General features: G+C 40.3%; 1 protein-coding gene across 5 annotated transcripts in view; it reads right to left on the bottom strand.

Annotated features, from left to right (window-relative positions):
* Positions 1–25,310, bottom strand: part of LIN52 (lin-52 DREAM MuvB core complex component) — an 84,017-nt gene that overhangs the window by 23,717 nt on the left and 34,990 nt on the right. For 2 of the 5 annotated variants that reach the window (XR_010374427.1, XM_064460391.1), the window contains one exon: positions 11,382–13,785. The exons of 2 other annotated variants lie outside the window; for them this stretch is intronic. Coding sequence is in view for 1 of the 3 variants with exons in the window: in XM_064460391.1 (XP_064316461.1) it covers positions 13,730–13,785 (56 nt within the window). In the remaining 2 variants the exon portion in view is untranslated. Of the gene's footprint in view, positions 1–11,381; positions 13,786–25,310 lie in introns of those variants that run through there. One more of the 5 variants, XR_010374428.1, reaches the window with a different exon arrangement.

The raw sequence follows: 25,310 nt of genomic DNA, 5'->3' as shown, positions 1-25,310 counted from the left end.
AATTGTGAAATTTATCATTAGCCCAATGTATTTTTATTTTGCTGATGAATAAATGTTGAATGACTGACCTTTGTGCTAGTATTTTTCCCATTATTTCTGTAGGAATTTTATATTAAATTTTCCATAAAATGTTGGAATTTTTCAAGACATTTGATCCAAATAAGAACAAACCACCTTATTCTCATGTGTCCTGCATTTTAATGTTTCAAGGTGAGAGGAGAACCGAAAGCCATCAGGTTCCATGCAGTAGAAAATAAGGAATATTTTTGAACACTTAGCTTACATGAGACTGTTTATGTTCATGCGCAGCAGTGCTGACCTGTCGCAAACTTGTTTGAATTAAACTGAAGGGTCCTAAGGGGGACCTCATATCAAATTTGCTTGAGGGTGCTGCAAGGCAGTGTGAACCACAAGAATCAAACAGAAGGAAACCTTTCTGTTTAGATCAGCAAGTCACCAGGAGGACTAGTCTCCTGGAGTCCCTGAGAGCAGCTGGTTACCTTGGAAAGAATAAGCCACCAAGCAAGTTTCTCCTTCCTAGAATCTACTTCTCTGTACATCCAAGCGAGGACCACAAGTCCAGAGTGAAGAGGGCACTTTGGTAAATGCGGGACTGGCAAGAGGGTATCAAATGATCTGCCATCCAACAGCAGAAGTCAGGTGCAAGCAGTAAAAGGTTTGCCTGTGCCCCATCTTTTGACTAATGCACCAACCAACAGTACCTCCTGCAGATCAGGGGAAGTGAATCTGAGGAAAGGAGTATGGGGACAGCTGATTCAGAGTATCTATCCACACTTTCTCCCAAATAAAGGTATTTTTAAGTTGTGTAGGTGCTAGACATTAAAAGACATCAGATCCTGGCCCCTTCAAAGTACAGATTCTGTTTACTTTGCTATAACTCCGAGCTGGGATTTATAACCAATTTAGGAGGACAGCTTCTCAGAATTTATAGAGGTTGATTATTTTAGTATTAGTTTGATGACTGATCTCCAATCCAGTGCTGAGACAAAACTATTTATGGACCTGATAAGACAGTGTTCTTTTGTTTGCTTCCCTCAATAATACATATAGCTTACATATGTATATAAATATCTAGGTAGCTTATTTGGATGCTATTTTTATTTCATTTTAGTTTAAGACTTTTAAGAACTTTACAATAAAAAACATGTACAAATACCCTCCTGATACTTCTTCAGTAGGCAATAACCGTTGTCCAGAATTGATATTACCAGGCAAAAAGCCTGACTGGATTCGCTTAAGAAGTTAATAATTTCCACAGGTTTGTTTCACCGACAGCACATTTGGCTCATCAGATATATAACACTCTGCCCATACATTCAAGTTTTTAGGACGGGGGCTTGTGACAGAGAGACATCTATCCTTCTGCTACAAGGAAAATGACAAATGTCACTTTTTTTACCACAGAAAATAATTTTGTTAAGTTACAAAAACTAGGAAGCTGCTTAGAGAGTAAAATAATAGAGTAAAAAAAGGGGGAAAAAATCAGTAACCACCTAGGGATAAGAAAACAAGCATCAGCACTAGGGATTTATAAAGAACAAATTGTGCTGGAGAAACCTGATTGCTTTTTTTAATAGAATTATAAAATTAGTGGATGAAGAGAACACGATGGATTTGATACATTTGGATTTTAGTAAAGATTTGATACATAAATCCTACTCAAAATTAATTCAAACTGGCTTAGCTACACCACCACATGGAATGAAAAATTGGCTGGAGACCCACAAATAAAGGATAATGATGCATAAAATGGTATTGCGTTGGAGGGAGAGGTCTCCCCCCCTCCCTCCCAGACATTAGCAGTCACTTCTGTCCTATTTAACACCTCTTGACATGACACCTTCTGCCTGGAAATCAGGAAATTCTGTTAAGAGAGTGAAATATAGAAGGACATGTAGGATAGACCAGCTGAAAATAAAATGGGATCCCAGTAAAAGATCATGTATTGTTCAAACCACAGTATCCAGTCACGAGGAGGTCCCTAGAAAACACCAGATCAGAGTCACTGCAGCAGAACCCAACAAGATGGGAACTTGCATTGAAGGACAGCAGAAAAATAGCTGGAGCATCTGAGTAATAGAGCTGCAATTCATCCCAGTATAGAAAGATGAGAAGACTTTTGCAGTATCTGTGTCCCACATGTGCTTTCAACGTGGTCCCAGGCAGGTTTTGGTGGCATAGCTGGTAGGGGAGCTCCTGGAGTCTCTCCTATCGCATGCCAGAGACAAAACTGCAGCAAGACATTTTTCTCCCCAGAAACAACCAGCGCAGACGCTCACAGTGAAGTTAGCCTGATTTGGGAGGAGGGCTTTAAATAGTTCCATGTTAATTTTTTTTTAAAATGTAAAACCATGAAAGAAAATGGCAGCAAAGCAAATTAAATGCATTAATAGCAGACTCAAATCCCAATTTTCCTAATGTTTTCCCCTTTCTATCATTCACTCAGTCCATTTACAATTTCAGCTATTCACCATCTTATCTTAGCACCCATCCGCAGCTGTGCGTGGGTGTCCCAATGACTTTGGAACCTGTAGGCCAATTTCAGACAACTTTGCAGAGGGTAGGTAATACATTTCCGTGTTTTGTTACGTTAATCAGCTGACAAAAGAAATCCAATGACTGCGCTCACTGAAGTGTAAGCATACCCTCTGTTAGGCATCAGAGAATCCGAACACGATGCAATCTTGAGAGACACATCTACAAGAAAAAACATGCTTCCCTGGCTGGGTCCACCACTCATGAAACTTCTGCTTTTCTCTGGCCTCCTTCTTACTGGAAACCACTACCTATTCCTATTTGTTCCCCTTCTGTTTTGCTCTTTTCACTATTTCTCTTCTTAAACTGTATTTCTAGCAGTCTGCCTTCTTCACTCTTTTGCATTCTCCCCAACTTCCTGCCCATGCCTTGTTGTCTTCCAAACTGTGCTTTCTTATCTTTCTTGTCTCCTCTCCTCTGTTTTTAAGTCCCTATTTTTAAATTCTTCTCACTTTCCTGTATTTTTTCCAGTCTTCCATATCACTCCATTTCCACAGTCCTCTCCCACCAAAATAGGTTGCTAATAATATTTTGACACTTGCTAGTGAAAATCCTGTAAACCTTACCCAGATGCATTACGTTAATGGGGTACACTAATATTTATTGTACCAAGTTCCTCCCTTTCCAAACTATTGAAGTGAATGAGAGAAGTTATCTCTCTTTTACTAGAGCAAATAGTTTTAAGCTCCCTATAGTGCTGCACTGATCATTTTAATGACGTTCTCTATTAAGGCAGGATCAGACCCACAGAGCATCAGAGCAAGAGCAAGGATTTCAACATGGCAAACATTTGGACTGAGCAAGTGTAGAACTACATGAAATCTGGAAAGTAGCACTTACACCCTCTCTGCCTGAGTGTAAAAGGCTCAGGAAGGTCAGAATAAGTGCTCTACATCAATGAAGATGTTCTAATTATTATTAGACTCTCTATAAAGCCCATAGCTCTCCTAAATTCATGTGTACATCGTGCTCACTGTGGCAGTTAATAGAACTGTAAGAAACCTTGATTTTTAGTGTTCTGTTTTTAAATTCTCAATCTTTAACACTGCATTGAAGTGACTTTTTAAAAATTTCATTCTCTGAATAGTTCTTACAGGTCTTTGAAAGAAGATTAAAATGTCTGGTATTGCACTGTAATTTATTATTATTTAAATTACTAATGCCTGCCAGTTGCTTAGGCTTCTGCATTTTTATTTATTTTGTTTTTAAAGCCACATCTAGTTAATGAAACAACAAGGCAGATGGAAGCAGTGGAAGGGCCACTGGATTGTGGCTGAGAAGTTATAGGGTTTAAACTGTGTTTGCTGGATAACCTCTAACAAGTCTCTTTACATCTTGGTGTCTGCTTTTCGCCTCCTACTCTTTTATTGCTTCATCTGCTCATAAGCCCTTGAGGACAGAGACTTTCACCTAATTATGTGTTTCTATGATTTGCAGCACAATAAAGTTTCGATACTTGCTGAGGTCACTGTGACTTAAATGACTACTGTAATGCAACTGATAAACTGCTAAAGAGATGTCCTCCAAACACCACTCCAGGCCACAGGTACCGTACAATTAGTAAGTGGTACATGAATGCCAGAAGGCCTTAGTGAAGGACACAAGAAGCCATTGCACCCTTTCCCTCCATCTGTATATTTTTCACCCATCTTCACAATATTCTCGAGTGTTGCTAATCTGTATGAAGGATGTTCTTCACCAGAATGTCTTCCTCACAAGGACACAAAACCAACAATTTTTCAGTCGATCCTTATCTGCATTTGGAAGTCAGAAAACTGGCATGATATTATTAAAACAGCAAGATGGCAGGCCAGTAAAATAGAGGTGTAATAAGCAAGGACCCTAATACTTCCTTGGGCAAAGAAACCAAGATAAAGTGGGAAAATGAGCAATATGTCTTCTTGGATACTTTTCTCCTGGTGTCTGCCAGTGAGGTTCAGTCTCTCGAGGGAGGCTTGACATGGGAAGTATCACCAACCCTTACTCAGGGAGGTCACTCGACCCCTGAGCTTCCAGAGCATGAAAATGGAGGTGGCTATGATAGTCTTTAGTTTTCTGCCATTGATTTGGGACTCCTCCTTAGACCAAGACTGAAGCATCTGGAAGGCAAGGTTAGTGGCCACTCGGTGTAACAGGCAGTAACAGTAGTTTTTCGTTCTTCAGAAACTGGTGTTATGGATCTGTTCTGCTGGGACACTTGAAAGCAATGGTGATGTGGGTTTCACTGAGCATCCACCAGAGATCCTCAGGTCCGGTGGAGTAATTGCATTCCTTTCTTTCTCTTTCTGCCTCTTTCTATTCATGAGGCAGCATAAAAGCTGCCAGCTCACTGGGGTAAGGCAGGAGCAATAAAGCTTTTTTCCTTTCCTCTCTGGGTTTTAGTAAGAGGATTACATATCTCCTCCTTCTAGAATAAATCTCTTTGCAGGGAAGATACTTCTCAAGCCCTCTTTGGAGATCAGTCCCTGCATCAAGACTCCTAAGATTCAAGCCATCACAGCAGCCAGTAGGAAAGGGAAAGGCTATTACAGCTTTGGAGGGCTAGCACATGGTATACATGCTGCCACGGGGAAAGGGTCCTTTCTGGGTTCACAGCTATCAAGAGACAGAAAAGTAAGGAGGCACAAGCACAAAGCAGAGTTCAGGCTTCCTCCAAGATGACAGGAGGCTGTTGCTGGAGCCTTGGAAAGACACAGCTAACCCTCTTGCTGGAACAGCTTCACCATCAGGGACAAATAACCCAAGAAAGAAAAGAGGGAACCTCTTGTTACTTCAACACTTGACCAAATATGTCTCAAAACAGTACCCAAGCATGCATGAGCGCACGCAGTGAGTACATTGTTAAAACAGAGAAAGCAAATTGTAAGCTTTAAGACATAATTATATATTTTACTACATCTAGCCCAAAGACACTGATTAATTAAGGACCTTTAGAAAGAACATAACATCTAAATCAGACTTAATCACTAATGTACTGCCATAACTTTGGAAACATCAACCAGCAATTACTTCTGCAAGTTACTACATTCCTTCACAAATACACCTATGCATTAAAATGAAAGTCTGTGTGACAAGTAAATAAAACTACTCGCTTCCACCGACCCTCCTCAGCACCCACTGTTCCCTTCCGCTGAGGTTATCTCCGCTGATGTGGCACTATGAACTTGCTCTGGCTTCTGTTTCGTCTTCCATCTCTCCCGTCACTCTCTCTACTCTCACTGTAGCAGGTTTAGGCTAATGGCATGAAAGTGCACATTTATTTTTTTTTTAGCGTTTCTTATGGCTTCTTTGGTCATCATCTTCACCTGCCTTAACGTATGTGAATCATTTCAATTTTGCCTAGCTGCCTTTCTGGGGCAAAAGAAACATCCTGATACACATGTACATCTTGTTTCTCACCTCAGACCATAAGCATCCCACCACCAGCATAGAGAGGGATAGTCTGATTCACCTCCATGTCACCTCTCGTCTTTCCAGCTTTCCCCTTCCTGACCAAACCAGGACCTGTGATGATCACAACAACTCACAGGAGAGGTATTTGTTGACAGCACCTGGAAGCCTCAGGTCACTCCCTGCTGCCCACTTCCCACCTCTGCAGGGCAGAAGATGACAGTTTGCACTCTGTGAAGGAGCACTGGGGAGAAGGAATTGCTGGAGCTCAACCTGCTGCTGCTGCAGTGCTATGCACTTTCCCTCCCTCTGTTGACCATTATTTTAATGGGTCTTCTGCACTTTTGGATGGCTGATTGACGCATCACACATAAACCCCCTTCCCCTCATACACGCAGCATTTGCCTGGCTTGCCCAGCGAGATGGTTGGGTTTTGGAAGCACCAGGTGCAGCTGCTGGGACTGCTGGTTGGAGAAACATTTGCCTCCTGAGCCCGTTAATTAGCACAGTAACGGTAACTGTGCTCCATTAGCCAACCCATGTGGTCAAGTCCCCTCCCCGTCCAGCAACCTTGCCCTTAATGAGAGCTGGAAGGGGGACACTCACAAAACACTGCCTCAGAATAATATTCGGCTTTGTCCACGCCGGTAACAAGAGCTGACAGGATCACTACGTCCATTTCTCTTCTAATTAGCACACTTCCAGCTCGGCCTGAGCCAGCAGCCAGAGAAAAGCGATCGGACAACCGTGCCGAATCACAAACACAAAGAGGCCCATTCCCCGTAATTAGGTGAGACAATCCCTCAGTCTTTTCTCGGCTGGAGCTTGCCGGTAAGAGTCTCGCTGTTTTGGTAAGTCCCAGCAACACAAGTTACACGTCTCCCCAGGACACTAATAAGCCCCTAATTGTCTTCCGCTTCACACGGCTTGTACCATAGGTCTGACTTGGGGGAATTCTTCTAACGAGCGGCAGCCAGCCCTCCCTGTGCCGCAGACGGACAGGGAGCCGCCTCTTGGGCACCGGGAGGAGAAGGGGGACGGGGAGAAACAGCCAGAAAAGCAGCCCAGGCTCTGGGGACGAGTTACACAGCACGGGGCCTGTGGCTGGGCGGCAGCCACCTGTTGCTGGGGACATGGACCTTCTCTACCCTCTCTCCATCGCCACCGTCCACCTGCATGGTGGTAACCCAAGTTCAACTCTCTGGCCTGCCTTCTCTTTTCTCATCTCCAGTGGACACAGGCACCTGCACTTCCATGCAGAAATGTACCATCAAAACTGAACATTTGATTGCAAAGATTTGCCTTAAGTCTCTGCTAAGGCTTGCTGGGGGCTACCCTTAGACAAATGCAGCACCCAGCATGTGCTTTGCTCCAGTGAGGCCATGCTGCTGGTCTGCCTCCAAGCTCAGGCTGGGAAGAAGCATGGGTGTAAATGAGACCCTGTCAGTTCCCATGAAAGGGAACACATGCTGGGTCTCATAGGACAGGTTTCTAAAGATGCCCACAAAATGATTAAAAACACAAGAACTTTGAGAAGTTGTGAGGTGGGTAGGGTACCCCAGCTCAAAGTCCCTGATCAAAACAAGGCAAAGAAAGACCTACTCCCTCTATCTTTCAGTCTGACACTTTCTTGAGAAACCATCAACCAAATATTTTTCAGCAAAACATTTTCCCTAAGTTTTGATGACAAGCTCATTTTGAGCAAAATATCACAGCTGATCCTGTTAAGGATACTCAGGGCCTGCAGATCCCTTTGCCTTCTGTGCAGCTGATTACAAACTGATCCCCCCTGCAAATCAGGCCAACGGGTTGGCAGCCCAATCCAAAGTGCTTCCTCCACCAGTTTTGCATGTGCTATTTGGCTTCAGTGTGCTAAGCAGGTGGAGAAACCTAAGACAGGGTGACAAACTAATCTATGCAGAGTACAAGAGGAAGACAGGCACCAGTGATTATCTTGAAAGACAAATTAGGATAATCAATTAAAACTAGCTATAACTAATAAGTTACTTTAATACAGGGAGAGGAAAACGAACTTACGGCCACAGAACCAGGCCACCTGAACATCCATGCCCACGCCCATGTGGCCCACTTGGGTCACACTGCTGGTCTCGTCTCTAATTCTCATGCAGCTGATGAGCCCTCTTCCTGCCTTTTTGTACATAACCTGCTGTGTTTTGGGCTATTGTAGTAAGTGGAAGATGGCAAATGGCAAATTTCTGACGCTTCAGAATTAGCTTTAAAATTCTGCGATTACAAGGAAAGTTGTTAGTCACACCCGGTATTTTTGGGAGGGGAATCTTCCCTGGCATCCAAGTGCCTGCAAGCACAAAATTTAATTACCCTGTATTATTACACCTACTCATCAGCCATTGGCCACAGAGCCAGCCCTTCAAGCGATAAGAACCAAGTCAAGTACTTTGTACCCCCACAGATCTGGTCAATAAATAAGGTGCAAGGTCATTCTTATTACCCATTTTTTCTACTAGCAATTAAGTAAGGGCTTTCAAGCTCAGCCCTCTTCCTCTTTTCTGTTCCTTACCAAGGTGTCTATAACAGAGACAGGCAGGGAGCATTCTGGCTTCACTAGTCACTGATCTGTATTATAGGAATCAGCAGGCAAGCCAGAGGTCAACCACACAAACCCAACAAGAAAATGCCTATTCTGTACACGCATCAGCTGCCCGGAGTCAGCCATCCTGCTCAAAGGGACATGATGGAAAAGGTCAAGTCTAAAAATCGGCAATTTCAGTGGATGACGAAGATCCTGCCATGCTGAAAATCTAGCACAATCTAAATAAAAATGGCATTATTCCACACACTCTATGCAGAATGTGAACTACACTCTTTTGAAACTGGATCAGCCCATACTTCTCTGGCCACTTGAGCTTTTAAGTATCTTTACATGGACTTCAAATGACTGGCCACAACTGACTTCAGGATTTTGCATTTCACATCCTCCTGAAAGAAACTCATAGCACTGGCTTGCAGAGATAACACATCTCTAGAATAGCTTTGATTCTAAGAATCACAGTATCATATGAAAACAAAAGGATCCAGTCTTCCTGTCTTTCTCTGCTTCCTTGTTTTCATTTTTTTCTTTTTGTTTTCCTTTTCTTAACTTTTAAAAATATCAAGGTTCACCTCTTACCAGGGCAATGTGTATTTGGCACCACACATACAGTATCTTTGGAAGTATTTGGCACACTGGCAGGTGTATAGGCTGGGATGTGCATGGAGCAACGGTGAGTTCTGATATTTATGTGGTGGGACATTTTACTGTAGTGATTATAGAAATGTGTTTACAACATTTGCATCTGTTGTTCTAATCACATTGATTCAGTTCAGAGTTTTCTGGTCCACAGGAAGTTTCTGTCCAACTGTGATTTTGCTGGACTGGAGATACAGAGAGGATCTTCTGGGAAATTTTCTTTCAGTAAATTATCTTCTATAGCCTGATTATTTAATTACTTTTTAAAAAGTGTCAGTACAGAATGGTATATAAAATTGAGGTACAACATTAAGGAGTAAGGATTATTTTCATGTTATATTAAGTTTGCATGCCATATTTAAATAGTTCACTAAATGACATGACACATTTCCCTGTTAAGAGTTGTCTCTTTTGATTGCATATATCTAAAAATTTCTATTAGTTGAGAAGTATTACAGAAATATTTATGCACTGTTACTGAACTTGTGTTAGGATAGGAGTCCAGGATTTCAGACCATATGACAAAGATGTAATTTATCTTTTTTACATACCACATAGGCTGATGATGGAATTACCCAGTATCTCTTCCTCAGCATGAAGTGGTTGGCATAACTGTTATCATGATTTGGAAAAAGTGTTGCCTAAGGCAAGTTACTGCAGGCGAAGATGAAGTGGATGAGATTAGCTGCATGCACAAACTACGAATCTAAGTGATGATCCTGTTCTTAGAGATACTCAAAACAGGATTTAACTCATGATGATGTGGGAGAAAACAGCAGAGGAACAAAGTATAAGCTGTAATTAGGACTTACACACCTCCACAGTATGCTCACACACTGAATACCATGCAATTTTGATTATGCCATCTCAGGCTGTATAGAAGACAGACAATTGAACATTGTGAACATAAGGCAGGCGAACATAACCATGGAACCAAAAACATAACAGAGCTGAAAAATCATAAGTAGAGCACAGACAGCAAAGAAAAAACCAAACAACTGTTTCTGACAATAAAAGAAATGAAAGGCTCAACATGTTTTAAACTTGCTTACCTGTTAATTCCAAACAATGACTTCCCCCACTCCTTTTTTTTTTTTTTAACTTTTCTTTGTGTATCTGAATTATGGAACTCACTGTCCAGGGGCATTTTAGAGGACAGAAGTACAGACAAATTAGGACTAAGACAAATTATGGAGGGTAGGGTCTACTGTGGACCAGATTCAACTAAAACAGATTGCTGGATGCTGGGTAAGTTACCCTAAAGCAAAATCGCACTGTGTAAGCCTTTTATTTATATCCTTCCCTATGAGTCTACAACTGTTTATAATCAAAGAGAAGATTACAGATAAGATGGGATTGAGATTTGACTTGTAATAGCACCTTACATTTTTATGTAACTTAAAAATCAGTAAGATAAACCAGAATAAGGTTCAAACATGACCTCCAAGTTGAATTAGTCACTTTTCACTAATCTGTTATTTCTAGGTGACTTGTTGAGGGAAATACAAAGCAGAGTTGAGAACAGTGGTTATAGGATTGTTCCAAAGTTGTTAATTTTGTAATGGCAAAACACTGAGTTAAATGGAATATTATGCTCTTCAATTGCCAGTGCAACTAGACTTTTGTTTGATAATTATTAATAAAACAAACAAGAATTTATTCTCAGTACAATTAAACATCAAAGCATTTGATACTCCAAGACTGAAGTGAATAGCCTTTACAACCGAGTATATGTAACACTGGCATTTAAAAGGAACTAAATACATACTGGGTTTATTTCCAAGAACCTCACAGTAACATTTAACATACCAACACATTAAAATTTTATAAAGTAATGCATTAGCTCAATTAATATTACTAAATCTTCATCATCTTATACTCTTATCTTATCCTCACGTCGTTAATTTATCAAAACTTTTTTTTCTTCTTTCAAAATACAGAAGGTTATCAGCAACAAAAAGTCATCCAGATTTTCTTGCATAGATAGATACTGCAGGGGTGTCAGGAAGGACATCACTGAAGGAAAAAAATAGGGTTCAAAAGGGTATGAAAACCCTTAGTACCATTTGGATATTGCCAAATATTTATTTACTGATGGGAATGGAGCATCCACAGGCCAAACCCTGAGGTGGTGGCATGCAGAAGTGTGAAGAAAAGCCTGATTTGCCTAGGTGGCTAAGCAAAAGCTTTTGCATCTCGGGCTATTCTGGAAACCCAGATGAATCTCTGAGCTTTGCATTTGTTTATTATCAAACCACAAAGCAGTAACAGACAGATTACAATTCTCTGGCTAACACATAAAAATACATATAAATATTACCAATAAAAAAACCACATAACCTCTACAGATGACAAGTACAAAGCCAATAAATATCACAATTCTAAAGCATACATTACTGGCTGCCCAACAGGAGATAATTACTGCATATGGTAAAAGGGTTTTCTTTGGGTTTTTTAAAAAAACACATGTATGTTATTAAAAACCATCTAGTCTGAAATGCCTTACTCAACATACCAGAAAATGTACATACACTTCTGTGCCCCGCTTTCATTTCTTCTCCTATAGTCCTCCTCCTTTCAGATCTCAATTTCTTAATGTTTTGGATCAACAAACCTCTAGAAAATGCATAAACTTGTATAGGTGTTACAGGTGAAGTATCCCATTATGTCATATATGTGTGTATATATATTATGTACCTAGTATACAAACTTAAACTTGCATTCAAAATGTATAATTTAATACTTATAGCTACATCAACATCGGTTCACACCAGCAGGTTTTTTCTCTGTCTCTGAACTACCACTCTTAGCTTCTCTTCACATTTATCTGTCTTAACTCTTGCATTCTGAAGGGATGGATTTCCTGTTAAGCTCAGCCCTGCATAAAATATGAAGTACAGAAATAAATCAGTTAAGTTTAAAATCAGACTCCTGACATTCCTAAGTATTCAGTATTTGTGCAGAGGTCTTCCCAGGATGTGGGTTTTAACTGCTTAAACTTAGTTAACAGGAGCTGTCCAAAACGAGCCTAGTTCTGACCAGTAATAACCAAGACCACAGACTGCAAACCAAAAGGCCACCAACATTTTAGTAAAAATTCAGAGAAGTTTACTTGATTAAAAAACCTCTTCCTCTTTATTGCACATGCACCTGAAAAGTCTCCTCTCTCTGCAAAGACAGAAAAATGCAATGCTCTAAGGACAGTCTATTTCCAAGTCATTTCTCCTCTCACGTGTGACTGCGGCCTGGAAAATGACAAGTTTTGAGAAGGTCTGCATGCTAAAACTAACCTTTCTAAATGGAAATAAAACCCTGCTCTACATCCAATGTTTCAATATTACATTGTAACCTAAAAAGAACATATTTACTAACGCTTAAAATGTTTTCTAGGAAAAGCAAAGAGGATGAAATGAAAAAAAATTCTTCTCTTAAATAAAAGCCTGAATGTGCTCCTTACCTCTTCTCCAGGGTGACATGCAGAAGTGCATAAACAGAAGACATTAAACTGTACGATGAATAGAACCCAAAACTGTATGCTGAAAGAGACCAGGTCACAGAAAATTTGACTCTAAAAATTGTGGGTTTATAGGGGAAGAAAATGTTGAGGTTGCTGTTTTGTAAGTAATTAAAAATACCACAAAATGCTCTTTTCAGAAGCGTTAAGATTCTGTATAAGCAGACCATCCTTGCAGTGTGGCTAACAATCCTGTTGCCCCTTCTTGGGGTGCTAACTGAAAACATTACCACCTTTTAGCTTTGTGACTTTCTTCAGTTTCTAGTTCTGTAAGCAGAGAATTGCAGTGGACTGACAACACTGTTCCTTTGTGTACTGGCCAAGGTTTCTGTAGGGATATTTTCCTTCATGACACAGTAACACCTCTTACTGCCTATGGTCTGTCAGTCTTGATTTTACTAGAGAACCGTTTAGCGGCAAGGTGAAGCTCCTGCTACACTGGAGGCCTAGAGGTCCTCCTTGGAGTACCAGACATGCTTCTCTAAAGGGAGTGAATAACTGGAATCTAACACACAGACTACACTCAACTTCAACACTAAAAGCATATGCTTCTGCTGAATCAGTGTTATCGACCAACTCACACCCCAAACTCTGCTCATATCTGTCAGCACAGAAGTTTCACATATGAAATCAACGTGTCTAAGACAGAAGACACAAAAGGGTCAATGCCTCATGATGCGCACTGGCCAGTGTCAGATCTGATGTGTACTCCAAACAGGTGCTGCCCCTGAGAGCAACTGAATAAGGACACTATGGCTGTTCACTTTGAAGAGCTGATTAAAACAGATAACTTTGCCACAGCACGTCAGGGCCGAGTCCTCCTGTTGGACGTCTTACAGTCAGATGAATTCCAGCGTAACCAATTGCAGTCCTTGTGACCTGTGTATGCAATACACTTCTCCCCTGTAATGAGATGAGCTGTGGAGGCAAAAAGAAATGTTTGCTTCTGAAGGTCTGGAGCAAGAGCTTTGTACTTCTAAGAAGTCTTGGGGTTCATCTGGATCCACAGTACGTAAAATGATCTAGTTGGGGTATTTTTGTCCAAACTCCAGATATGGCAGCTACTTCTTGGGTTTCTCTAGGATGTTCAGGAATTTTCCTCGAGTCATTTCTCTAGCTGAAATCACAAGGGAGGAAAAATATATTAATATTTTTTTTTAAAGCCAAGAAACCCAAACAATTGTATAATTTACAGATTTTAACCACAGCATAAGAAATTAATTTAGATTTCTGCTTATACCATAGGGAGTAAGGATTTTTTTATTTATTTGCTTATTAAAGTTGAAAATAAATAAAACTGCATTCCAGCTTGAATTCCTGACATCCTAGAAATGCAGGCAGGGCCTGGAATCTTCTAATCTCAGCAATAATTCCCACAGCCTGTCTCATTACATACAATCTATGCTTTCTATTCCTACTGCATTATGCTCTTGCAGCATCTCCTTTTCTATGTACTATCCGTCTCTGAATGGTGTAATCCAGATCTCCATCACTCTATCTCAGAGCAATTGTTCCTGGATGTTATAATCCATCAGAGATTATGGAACTCTCTCTTTCTCCATTTCAGGATTATTGGTCCCTCGATGCTATGATCTTCAACAGAAATTAGACAGCATTTTCTCTCTCTCAGCAGTGTCAGTCCCTGGATGCTGTAATATAATGGGGTTTATATTCCTTCAATGCAGTTCATCTATGGACGGTGTAATAAAGTAAAGTTTATAGAGCTTTGGTCTTCTCTCTCTCTCTACATTGTCGGTCCTTTGATGTTTAATACAGCAAGGCAAGGTTTATATGTCTCTCTCTCACTCTTGGCACCATCAATCTCTGGTAGCTGTATTACAGCAGGGTTTACACAGCCACTTTTCTGCACGAGACATTTCTGACTTGTGAGCCCATAAGCTCACAAGCTGGCAGAGCTGCCCTAATACTATCTTTGTCTTGCAATAACAATGCAATGCATCAAAGACAACACGATTAGCAATTGAGTCCTGGAGAATGACAATCTTCCCACCGGTGCTTCCCTTCATTTCTTTTAAATAAAGGTGTAAGCTTTGTGCTGGACTGACAGGCATCAAAACATGGAGGTTTTTATTCACGGGATTGATGAAAGCATGCATGTTTCCCACACCTAGCCTAAAGAGACTCTGAAAGGAGATGGGAATTCATTTTCTGTTTTATCCATGCAATTCTTTACCTCTTTACCAAGAGGAGCACCTGAAATAACAATTACCATAAAAACTGGAGGTGGGTTTGTTGCTTATGTTGGGTTTTCTTTTGACATTACTGACTATCTGTTAGAACAGAACTAAAATGTAATAAAAATTTTCAGCTTAAAACATTCAATATGCATGCTCAGGTAAAGACATTTTGTTATACTTTAGTAAAGGTTAGAATTTGTGCCTTAAAGCCTCTTCTTTAAATTATCGCATTCTCATTTGTCTATCCAAAATTGTACCACAAGGTACTGTCACCAACAAGATCCCTGTAAAACAATCAGTGGTATTATGAACTGCCCGGTACATATTGATATTCATAGGCTGCGAAGTCCACTGCCATGAGTAGAACATGCTTCAGACTGGCTGCAGATTCAGGCAGATCACTGCATTCGTTGCCTGGTTCATGTCTCCAGCTGTGAGTTATATCATCTGGGATCCATTCCCAACTCTGCTTCTGATTCACAGCATGAACTGCCACAAAAGTACTCATTTGTACCTCTACTTCCCCGTCCACAAGATAGCTTGTATCTTTTAAGTGCTGCTGAAGTGACACAAGGATAGAAGGTGCTGCAGAAGGGCAAAGTGAATTGTTATTTTGTCAGGAACTAAGTTGTTACACACAAAGAACATGATGAAATAAAAATGTGAGTTTTTAAAAATTTCAGCTAGGAATAGATTTGCAGCACCAGTTCTTTGACACCTCTCCGCCTTGCACCATCAACAGTGCATGGTTTTAAAACACTCTTAATGGAGAAAGCACAAAGTTGAAGTGTAGTTGATAGAGTGGAAAGTTTTCCAGAGTGCAAGTCCCATATAGAAGATATACGAATGCATGACAATTCTGTTCCCCCATAGAGGGCTGCACCCTATAAATCAGGCAGAGAGCATATACTCCTTCTGCGTGCTGAGCGAAATTACTGTGGGTTGGGGGTTGCTCCAGAGCACGTGCCCTCCTGTTCACTTGTCATCGGAGATGTTAACATTTCTGATTAATTCACAGACCTCTCATTTTACTCTTCATTCCTTTATCCTTGCTATCCTGTTCTGCTGCAGCTTAAAGATTCTTACCGACCTGCTACAATAATCACCGCCCGCTTCCCCCCCCAACCTGGTGAAATTGTTTAGTGATGCCAACCGCGCTTTTAATTTGCAAGACATCAGACACAGAGGTAATTTATACCAACATCTGTTCATTTCTGACTTCTGAAACAAACTCGCACATGCTGCTACAAAATCCCATTAGGAGCAGGAGACAGCCTTCTGCTATTCTGTATTCCTCTTCTCCTCTCATAACTCCGGCTTGCATTGGGGCTTTACTTTTAAAGATGTGATGCCAAACTGAAAGAAAGGACCTTACATCTTTGTATGTGTATGAAAATGGCCAGGAAATAACATCCTCATATCACCAAAAAAAAAAATCACAGCCAAACTAAGGGCAAGTTTCCACAAACATTAACAATCATGTTTTCCCTGCTTCAGCTGCTTCTCTTATCTGCCCAGGAACCACAGTTCAATGTATTCCTAGTAAACACAGTCCAAATACATATTACATGGTACTGCGTTCAAATGTCTTGGCTATTCCTTCCCCATTGTTCCTCTTTAATCTGCACTGGAGTATGATTTGAGCTTGGGTTTTGCACAGAAAAGCCTCTAATTAAACTGACTCCTCTGCTCAGTATTGCTTCTGATAAATTAATTCTTAATAATGGGAATATCATTTCCAATAGGGCCTTTTGGAGCTTGCTGGAGTGAGGGAAGAGCTTGTGAATGAAGAAACCATCACCCACATTCTAAATATGATTGCAGTCTAAGAGAGACCGTAAAACCTGCCTTAAGCAACTACCCAAGGGACAAGCAGAAGCCAGTTGCGTAGCAGATAGAGGTGGATTTTTTAATTAAAAGGTTGGACAAAACTGTAATGAAAACCTTAGGGATTTTTTCTTTAAAATGGTTGCTTAAACCACGGACTTCAAAGTGAAGAGAGGCTTGAGCACAGGTTTCATTGTACCAGCTGAAGAGGGGGCTTGAGTGCAGGTTTCATTGTACCAGCAGACACCACAGAGGCTGTGCAGCATGAAACAGAAACATGAATCTCCATGTCAAGTCATGATTTACAACCTTGCCAATGCTGTGCATCTACTACAATAGAAAAATCAGCACTGGGTATGATCACAATAGCTTGGATACAAATTAATCTCACCTACTAGGGAGGAGGAAGAGGATACCAAAGACCATAGAAAAACTCTTTAAGATGTTATCAGCACTGGTTACAATAGAAGTTGAGTGCTTGAATAGACTCTTTCAGAGAAATGTACTGAAAAATGGTATCAGGCTACTATAATTAACTGAGAAAGCTGTACTGTATGAATTAAGTTTGCTGCCTGGCAAGTTCTGCCAAGCAGATCTCAAGGACAGGTATTAGGTAGGAAAGGCCAGGGCTGAAAGGAGAAGGGGAGATTTCCATTTGATAGGGGAGCAGAATAAGGTTTAATATAATCTCCTCTTTAGAACTTCAATCCCTCAATCCCAAATTTAGCCTTGTTGCCTGGGGCTCCTTTTCTGCTACAATTGTCCCCAGGCTGCCTCTCTGCAGTAAATTTTGTGGTTGCTGGTTGAAAAGATTCAGTAGTATAGATTGATTTCCTACAAGTGAGGAGATGAGGGATTACCAAAAGCAGTCCTGGTTAACAAGATTGGGTACAGAATCTCCTGCTAGAGCAGCCCACTCTGCCAGTGCTTTGCATCCTTTCACTATGACATATGGGTTTCATTACACAAAGATTTTCCTGATTTTAACTTGGAGGCGATTACATTGGAAACTCAGAGCTATCTTTACATCTGTAGCAATTTAAAGGTTAAGTAACTTTTAATCAAATGACAAAGACTCATAATGTTTTTTCCTCGACTGAAAATGAAAACTGCTGTTCTGGATATTCCTTCCAGTGACAACTTAATTAGAAAAAAAACCACTGCACTGGAGATTGGGGTCCAGCCTGATTGCTCCCCATAAAAAGCCTTCTCACACATATGATAGCACAGGACATACTGTGTCATAAGGTCTGGATGGCCAGGAAATAATGGAAGGATTTAGTTCTGTAAAATCAGCAATGAAAACAGTGATTTACACTTATATAAGCAACTTTCATCCAGGAGAATCCCTAAGCAACACACATATGTACACACTTTAACATAACATACACTTAAATGCAAAAGCACAACACATTTGATATCACACATTTATCATGATCATTATACCTTCCACTGCTTATTACTTCTGGGCTTATCTAAATATCTCAAAACAAAGCCTGTGAGCATCTTCAAATCACAGCTATTTTAAAATAAAAATAAGTCACCAACTAAAGCAGCAATTCTCTGCCTCTCCCCCAGATGTACAACATATGGGACAAATTTGACTGTGCTCCTCCTCTGACCTGAAAATGTAGCCTTGTTGAAATCTAAAGGTTTTGATACTAAAAAGAACTGGAAATACAATTAATGGCCTGTGAACAGAACATGTTTTTAGCCCTGAAATGCCTTGTAGTATCACACTTTGAATGCTACATTCTTGACTACAAAAAGGTTTTTTTGGGCACTGTCATACTTTGGTAGCTTATCAGTTATTCCTCCCATTCAGTTGTATTTACGGTAACTAAAGGACTTGTTTTTCAACATGGAAGGATTTCTTTAAATACTAATCATGCACTCCCAAACTACTGCTGTGTCTTTGGGCTACACAGAAAACAAAAATAAAAGGGTTTATTTCTGAAGAACTACCAGTGGAAATTACCAGTTCAGGGCAAAGAACATGAGTTGCAGAGAGACAGCAGAACACTCTTCTGGTTTTTAACACTTCTATCACAAGGGTCTGTTGCATCAGAAGTTTCTTCTTTTGTCCTGAGGCACAATGTTAGTATAAGAAGACATAGCCATTCTTTTTCCTAGTTGGTAGGACATAAAAAAGGCCTACAGGAATCTGCCTGTGAGTAACCAAGAGAGTCTTGCTTGACTGGACTTGTGAAAGCCAATGGCAAAGCCACATCTTTTGGCTAGGCTCAACTAGTATTGCGTTTGGAAGGGAAATAAAAAAATCAGCCCCAGGGGTGGGGGGGGGGAGTGAAGGCAAAAAGGCAATCTAAAACCAGCAAAAATATTTAAGATTTGCATTATTACCAAACAGCCGTCAAAGGAAAAAAAAGGCTTATTTCAGACAAGACCAACAGAATATTATTACCCAGCCAACATAATCCGAACTTCTATCAGAGAAAGAGATCTGTATGGACCACTTTCTATCTTGAGACCAGATCCCCAAACTCCTACCACAACCTGGATGCCTGCTGGCACCAACCTGCTCCTCTTCCTTCATAAAAAGGCCTCCAATTATCCTGCTAACTGTGTACTTCCTTAATGTAATTGCCAAATGAACTGCTACTTGATGACTGAGGGCCTTTGACAAATACTTATCAGTGAATGCTACACCAAGGCTAATTTCATAAAGAGCTGGAGCTGCCATCTCAGGAGAGCAGTGGTTAGAGAAAGAAATGTCAGTTGCCTTTACGGAAGGTAGAACTAGCACGTGCAGGTACTCAGACCTGTGCTTCAGGATCTGTTACATTTACACTGAAGACCAGCATAATCATCTAGCACTCCTGAAACACATTTTTCAGGTAAGACGACAGAATCAGCATAAACCTCCAGGTGGAATAAACTTGCATTACCGTGGCATCTTTCAATAATCAATATCAAAGCACTTGCAAAGTTTATCAAGCTTCACAATATTCTTGAGACATACAGTGATTTAATTCCCACCTTACAGATGGGGTCACAGCCTCAGTAAGGAGTGATGTACAGATGTATACTAAAGGAGTCAGCAACCGTGCTAGAACTCAGGCTCTGAAAGATGAGCTCTGTCAAGTCTTGCTGCAGCATTTTAAAATATTAACACCACCCTTGGTACAAAACATCACCGTCCTTCCCTTGGTGAGTGAGACAGCAGAATCTGCACTTACTTCAGCTGTAGTTCACAGTGTGGCATTACTTGTTTTTAAATGCCAAGGAAGGTGGGGGTTTGCAAAAAACCAGGCTGTGAACCAGAGCAGGTGAGGCACATGGACCACTCCTCACAGTGTGCTATGAAAGAAGTCATCTCTGACAGAGTAGTAGTAAATAGCTGAGACTGATAAAGTTTTAAAGCACTGAAACAGTTTAGTGAGTGTTAGCTAGAGCCTTAAGAATTGGAATCATATACCTAATGCTTTTCTGAATCATGAAATCCTCATGTGACCTCTTTCCACCTCATTTTTCTCCCCCCACAGTAGTGGTGTTTTATCATATACCTGATGAGAGATCTCCAGTGATCATTCAGGATTATCTAGAATGGTGGCAACAGATCTGCTGCAGATTAAGATATCCTCAAAAATGTTATTATTGCTATCAATAAATACTAAAATTATATCAGCTCTAAAAAAATTAGATTCCTTCTCTGCAGAATAATTTACCTTGTTCTCCTAATCAGATTTCCCTACCTTGCAAGGCAGCACTGTTCGGTTTGCACTCAGTTGCAAACAATGATGTTCACAGAGCTTTGAATGCAAAAACTACAGACAGTATTCATTCACATACAGATGGGCAAAGCCAGTCAATGAAAACGCTTGAAGTAAGGGGCAATGACAGCCCTGCCAATGCCCGGGGAGCTACTAAACTTATGTTCCAGGTCACAGGTATTAGAATGCACAGATATTTTGCCCTGAGTGACCCCCATATTAAAGGAAACCCTTACAGTACCTCCCACTTCTAGAAGCTGCCTGCAGCCAGCATCCTGTGGAGCCAAAGATCTGATTCCCTTTGACCCCCAAAGCAGGGAAAGAGTTACATCTTCTCTTTGCGAGGCCAATAAAAACCTCTCTTGATTATAATTTAGATAAGAGCCACTGGATTGAATAATAATGTCTGAAACTCCCCTGGCTGTTTCACCTTGAGACGTCCATCACTGGGTTAAACATGATGCTAATTGCATTTGGATTGATTAATTTCTCTCACTCCTGTCTATTCGAATAATGCTTAACAAAATAATCACAGCACCCAGAGCCAAATCTTCTCCGTCAAAGGAATGAAGCCATCAGAACTAGCAGAGATGAAAGAAATGAAGATGACCCGTAATTACTGCTACGGTGATATCATTACCATATTATAGAAAATGAGTGTATGTGGGGGGAGTGGGGGCTGCGATTATTATTTATTTTTTAATGGAACCTCACATCCCAAGAATACAGATCTGACACAGTGGAGCATACAGGAATACAGAACTAAAAAATTATTGCGCATTAAATTGCAAAATACAGTGAACACTGGGACTCTAGATGCATCGAGTGTTTTGTAGTGTGAGCTGCTGTTTATTCACGTCACTATTTCTTCATTGCAATAATACTTTGTGTATATAACTAGCATAGAGATTTAAGATGCTTACCTTCCCAAAAAGATCCTCAGATATCTGCAATAGAAATCACCCATAACCCTGATATTCAAGCCATTCTCCTTCAGTATTATTACGAGTCATCTTACTTTGAACACTGGCATTCAGATTTTTAAACCACAAGACCTAACTTGATACTCAAAGAAAAGCCATCATGCAAGAAATTTTTATTCTTAAATGCTGATTCCTCCTATCTGAATGCAGTTATAAATTCCATCAGCAGCAACAGTAGATCACTTTCAACCGTTCATTATGCTGGTTATACAAAGGTATCAAATGTATCAAGTCCGGAAGAATTTAAACTAGGATTTAAAAAAATAATTAAAAAAACAAAAAACAACACCCCCACCCCCACCCAAACCCCACACAAACAAAAAAAAAAAAACCCACCAGAACCACAACCCTAACATCCAAAAGGAAGGCCTTCTGCTCCCTTTATTCTCCCAAATACACTCCCAAAGCCCCTCTCATTTGAGAAACAAATAGCTTGGCAATTGTATAAGATCTTCAGACACCTGTGCACTGCAATTCTAATTGTGGTTTATACAGTTCACTTCTCTCAGTGCTGCTTATGTCTGCCCCCTAGTCTCATACCGAAGACAAAAAAAACACACACAACTAGCAGCATAAAATATTTATCCTGGAATAAAGCCAAGGTCAAATACACACAAAAATTTCACATGCCAAAAATGTCAAGACCTAAGACCAGGCACTGACTCATGAAGCTAATTAAACACAGAAGAATGATGTTCAAGTATTTACAAGACTAAGGGAAAGAAATTCAAGTTATGCTTCTAATATTAAAACCAGTATGAAAGGCAATTTTATATCAAAATTGTGGATATTTTCAAGTATACCTGAAAGGGACTTCACTAGCGTAAGTCATCACTGGAACAGCTACAGCTTGGGAGAGCTTCGACCACCAAGTCCCACAGATATGGGAGGCAAATGGTGGGAAAGTTGCATGTTTTAACAAGAGGCACTCTAAAGGTTTTTTTTCTACCTGCTTGTACCAAAAGGAAAACAATCTCTTCCTGGCAGCCCAACCCCTGCGAAGGACCAAGCGTTCCTTATGATTTAAGTTTTCTCACCACAGTATCTCAAAGAGGAATCTTCTTTATCGAGCAACATGGAGAAATTAGATCAAAACTGTTTGCTCAAGAACTCTTGAGCATAAAACACATGAAGAAGCTAAAGGTGGAGAGATCTGCACTGAATATACACAGAGAGCTGGCTATGAAAGGTTTCTGGATGTGAACGGACGCTTCTCAGAAGGCATGCAGGCAGAAGCACTGCCCAAGCTCTTGCAAAACAGTCCACCGTGATGTGGTGCCCCTGCCTACACTGGGGAGCAGGTATTTACCAGTTGGGAGCAAAGCAGGTGAACCTTGAAAGTAACAACTTTTTCAGGTCTTATCAGTGGCTGGGACACACAGGCCATCACAAAATCTGAGCCCAGGAGCCAATGGGAACAAAGGGATTAAGAGTTATTAGGAGTAGGGAGAATTACATATTTACAGTACAGTTACTGAAAAATAATCATGTAATGATTATGTAAGTCCCTATACTCCTTTTGGCTAATAATGTGGGATACACACTGTACGGTTATGCAAGTCAGGGCACACAGATCCAATCAGAAGACATCAAGGCGTGTTTACGAGGAGGCTTGCAGCTCTGGTTCAAGAACAGTACGGCTTCCTTGACCTCCAAAAGGCAGAAACAAGCCCCTGTCAGGAGGTTAGCTAATGGCTTGAGCTGTGAAGCAGAACTGATTTTTTAAATTTAACCTCTGTCAACAAGCTTTGTGGGAACAGATACCTGGATGAAAGCTCATACTATGGTAGTCTGTGTTTGTTTGTCCAGAGATACGTCTTTACTTTAAAAAGCAGACTAAACTTTTAAAAATGTTTTCTAATGCCAAGATTCCTTATTGAAACATTTTTCCATGCAGATGACTGCAGCCCTTGACGTGACAATGAATTATCAATACTGAAGGTCTCTATGAAAAGAAGATTCACACTTTTTATGGCTGAACAATATTATTCTGTATTGTTTGATTTACACATGAAGTAAAACAAGATTCCTTTTGCCATCAGTACAACAATACAGCACATGAAATTAGACAGAGGACTTGTTTAATTTCAAAAAAATCAAAGTAAAAATTCTGTATGAGCAAATACAAGTAAATGAATGAAATCTCAGTGTTCCAAGGCCAAAGTTTCAACCTTAGTTAAACCAGAATTATGGAAAAGCAGCAATACTCAGTTTGTGGACTGCAGCAGAAAATCTTCACAATTGCCTCCATCATTTTACTCTTTCCTCCACATGAATCAAAGGCATTTTCTTTAATGACTACCCTTATCCCTATCCTCATCCTTCCCAGTATATTCAATGCTTGCTTTAGTCCAGCTTTTTCAGTTTCACTACTGACTACTTTCATGCACTCTGCCTGCCACAATCCTCTTCTCCTGGCAACAACACCCTGAGCTGAGGAATATCTGAAAGTCCGGAAGAGAGTTAAGGGAATTCAAAACTATCTTTACCAACTCTAAGTTGGTCACAAGACATCTGAGGAAATACACTGATTTAGAAATGTTACAGTTTTTACAGCATGCAAATGCTACTGTTGTATTATAGTTGCATATATATACATTATATACCTATACTTGCATAGTATATAAATATACTATTTATACTATAAATGTAGAGTTCAAATGACTAGAGAAAAAAATGTCTGTTTGGAAGAGTTAAAAATCATGGGGAAAATTTTTGTTACTCAGAGAAACTATCACTAGTTTTAATCTGACCTACTTGATAACAAAATAGTAATACCACTCAAGGCTGTTTGGAGTAGATATTAAGATATAAACAATGCAGGCTCTGCTACAATTATTACAATTTAGCTGTTAACAAGCTCAAAGGCAACTAGTCAAGGCTCAGTCATAAAAGCAGATGTAAAAGATGCACCCAAAAATATACCCTCCCAGACCCATGAAGAAATGTGAGAACTTCTTTCATAAACACTCTCACACTTCTAGTACCCATGGGTTTCGAAGAAAAGGTTAAAGGCATGATTCAAATACAAGAATTACAGGGGTATCGGAGCCTGCAGATAAATCCTGCGAGTAGCAGCCAGAAGAAACTCCAGTTTCTTGAAACCCAGAAATACAGGGTACTAGTCAACTGTCATTCATAAAAAAACCCAAGCCAAAACCAAACAAAACAATATTTTTCACTCCAGAAGGTCTACTGAGAGCAGCCCAGTAAGCTTAGGTACTCTTTCGCTTCCAAAAATCTCTTCATGTTTATTCCCAGTCCATTAATACTACTGGTCTGAGGCCACGTCTACCGCTACTTTCTTCTCTTAAAAAAGCTGAATACAGTGCCGTAGCTATCTTTTAATGAGCAGACTAGTGTTCTTCATCCATTGCTGGAAACCAAGAATGGGAACACTGCAGTAAAGCAGAATGCAAACCATCTACAAGACAGCTCAGAAAGTAAAGGAGAAGGTAGTGAGGGCCATGAGGAGTCTCCATAGATTTTAGTGACTGTTGGGATTGCTTTTAGTGTTGAGGGTCATTGAAGAAACTTTGGAAGCCAGGAGAACCCAGAAGACTCCATGATCCAGTGACAATGGGACTATCAGACATATTTGGAGGTAGAAAGGCACAGCGGAGTAGAAGAGGTATATGTAAAAAGAGGATTTAAGGAAAAAAGTGATGAGTGAAGAAAATTTAATCTATGAGAAGTGAACAGCTCAAATGATAAGGTATACAGTACAATATCATATAAGGAAAATTGTATAGAATCAGAGAATCATCCAGGTTTGAAAGGACCTTGGCAGGTCTCCAGTCAACCTGTTCAGAACAGACAGGCTGTTTAGGGCTTTAGCCAGTCAAGTCTTAAAAACATCCATGAATGGAGACTGCACAACCTCTCTTGGCCATCCTTCCAATA

The sequence above is a fragment of the Phalacrocorax carbo genome, chromosome 9, assembly GCF_963921805.1.
Source record: "Phalacrocorax carbo chromosome 9, bPhaCar2.1, whole genome shotgun sequence".
Lineage (NCBI taxonomy): Eukaryota > Metazoa > Chordata > Aves > Suliformes > Phalacrocoracidae > Phalacrocorax > Phalacrocorax carbo.
This window is presented reverse-complemented; position numbering and strand designations above follow the sequence as displayed.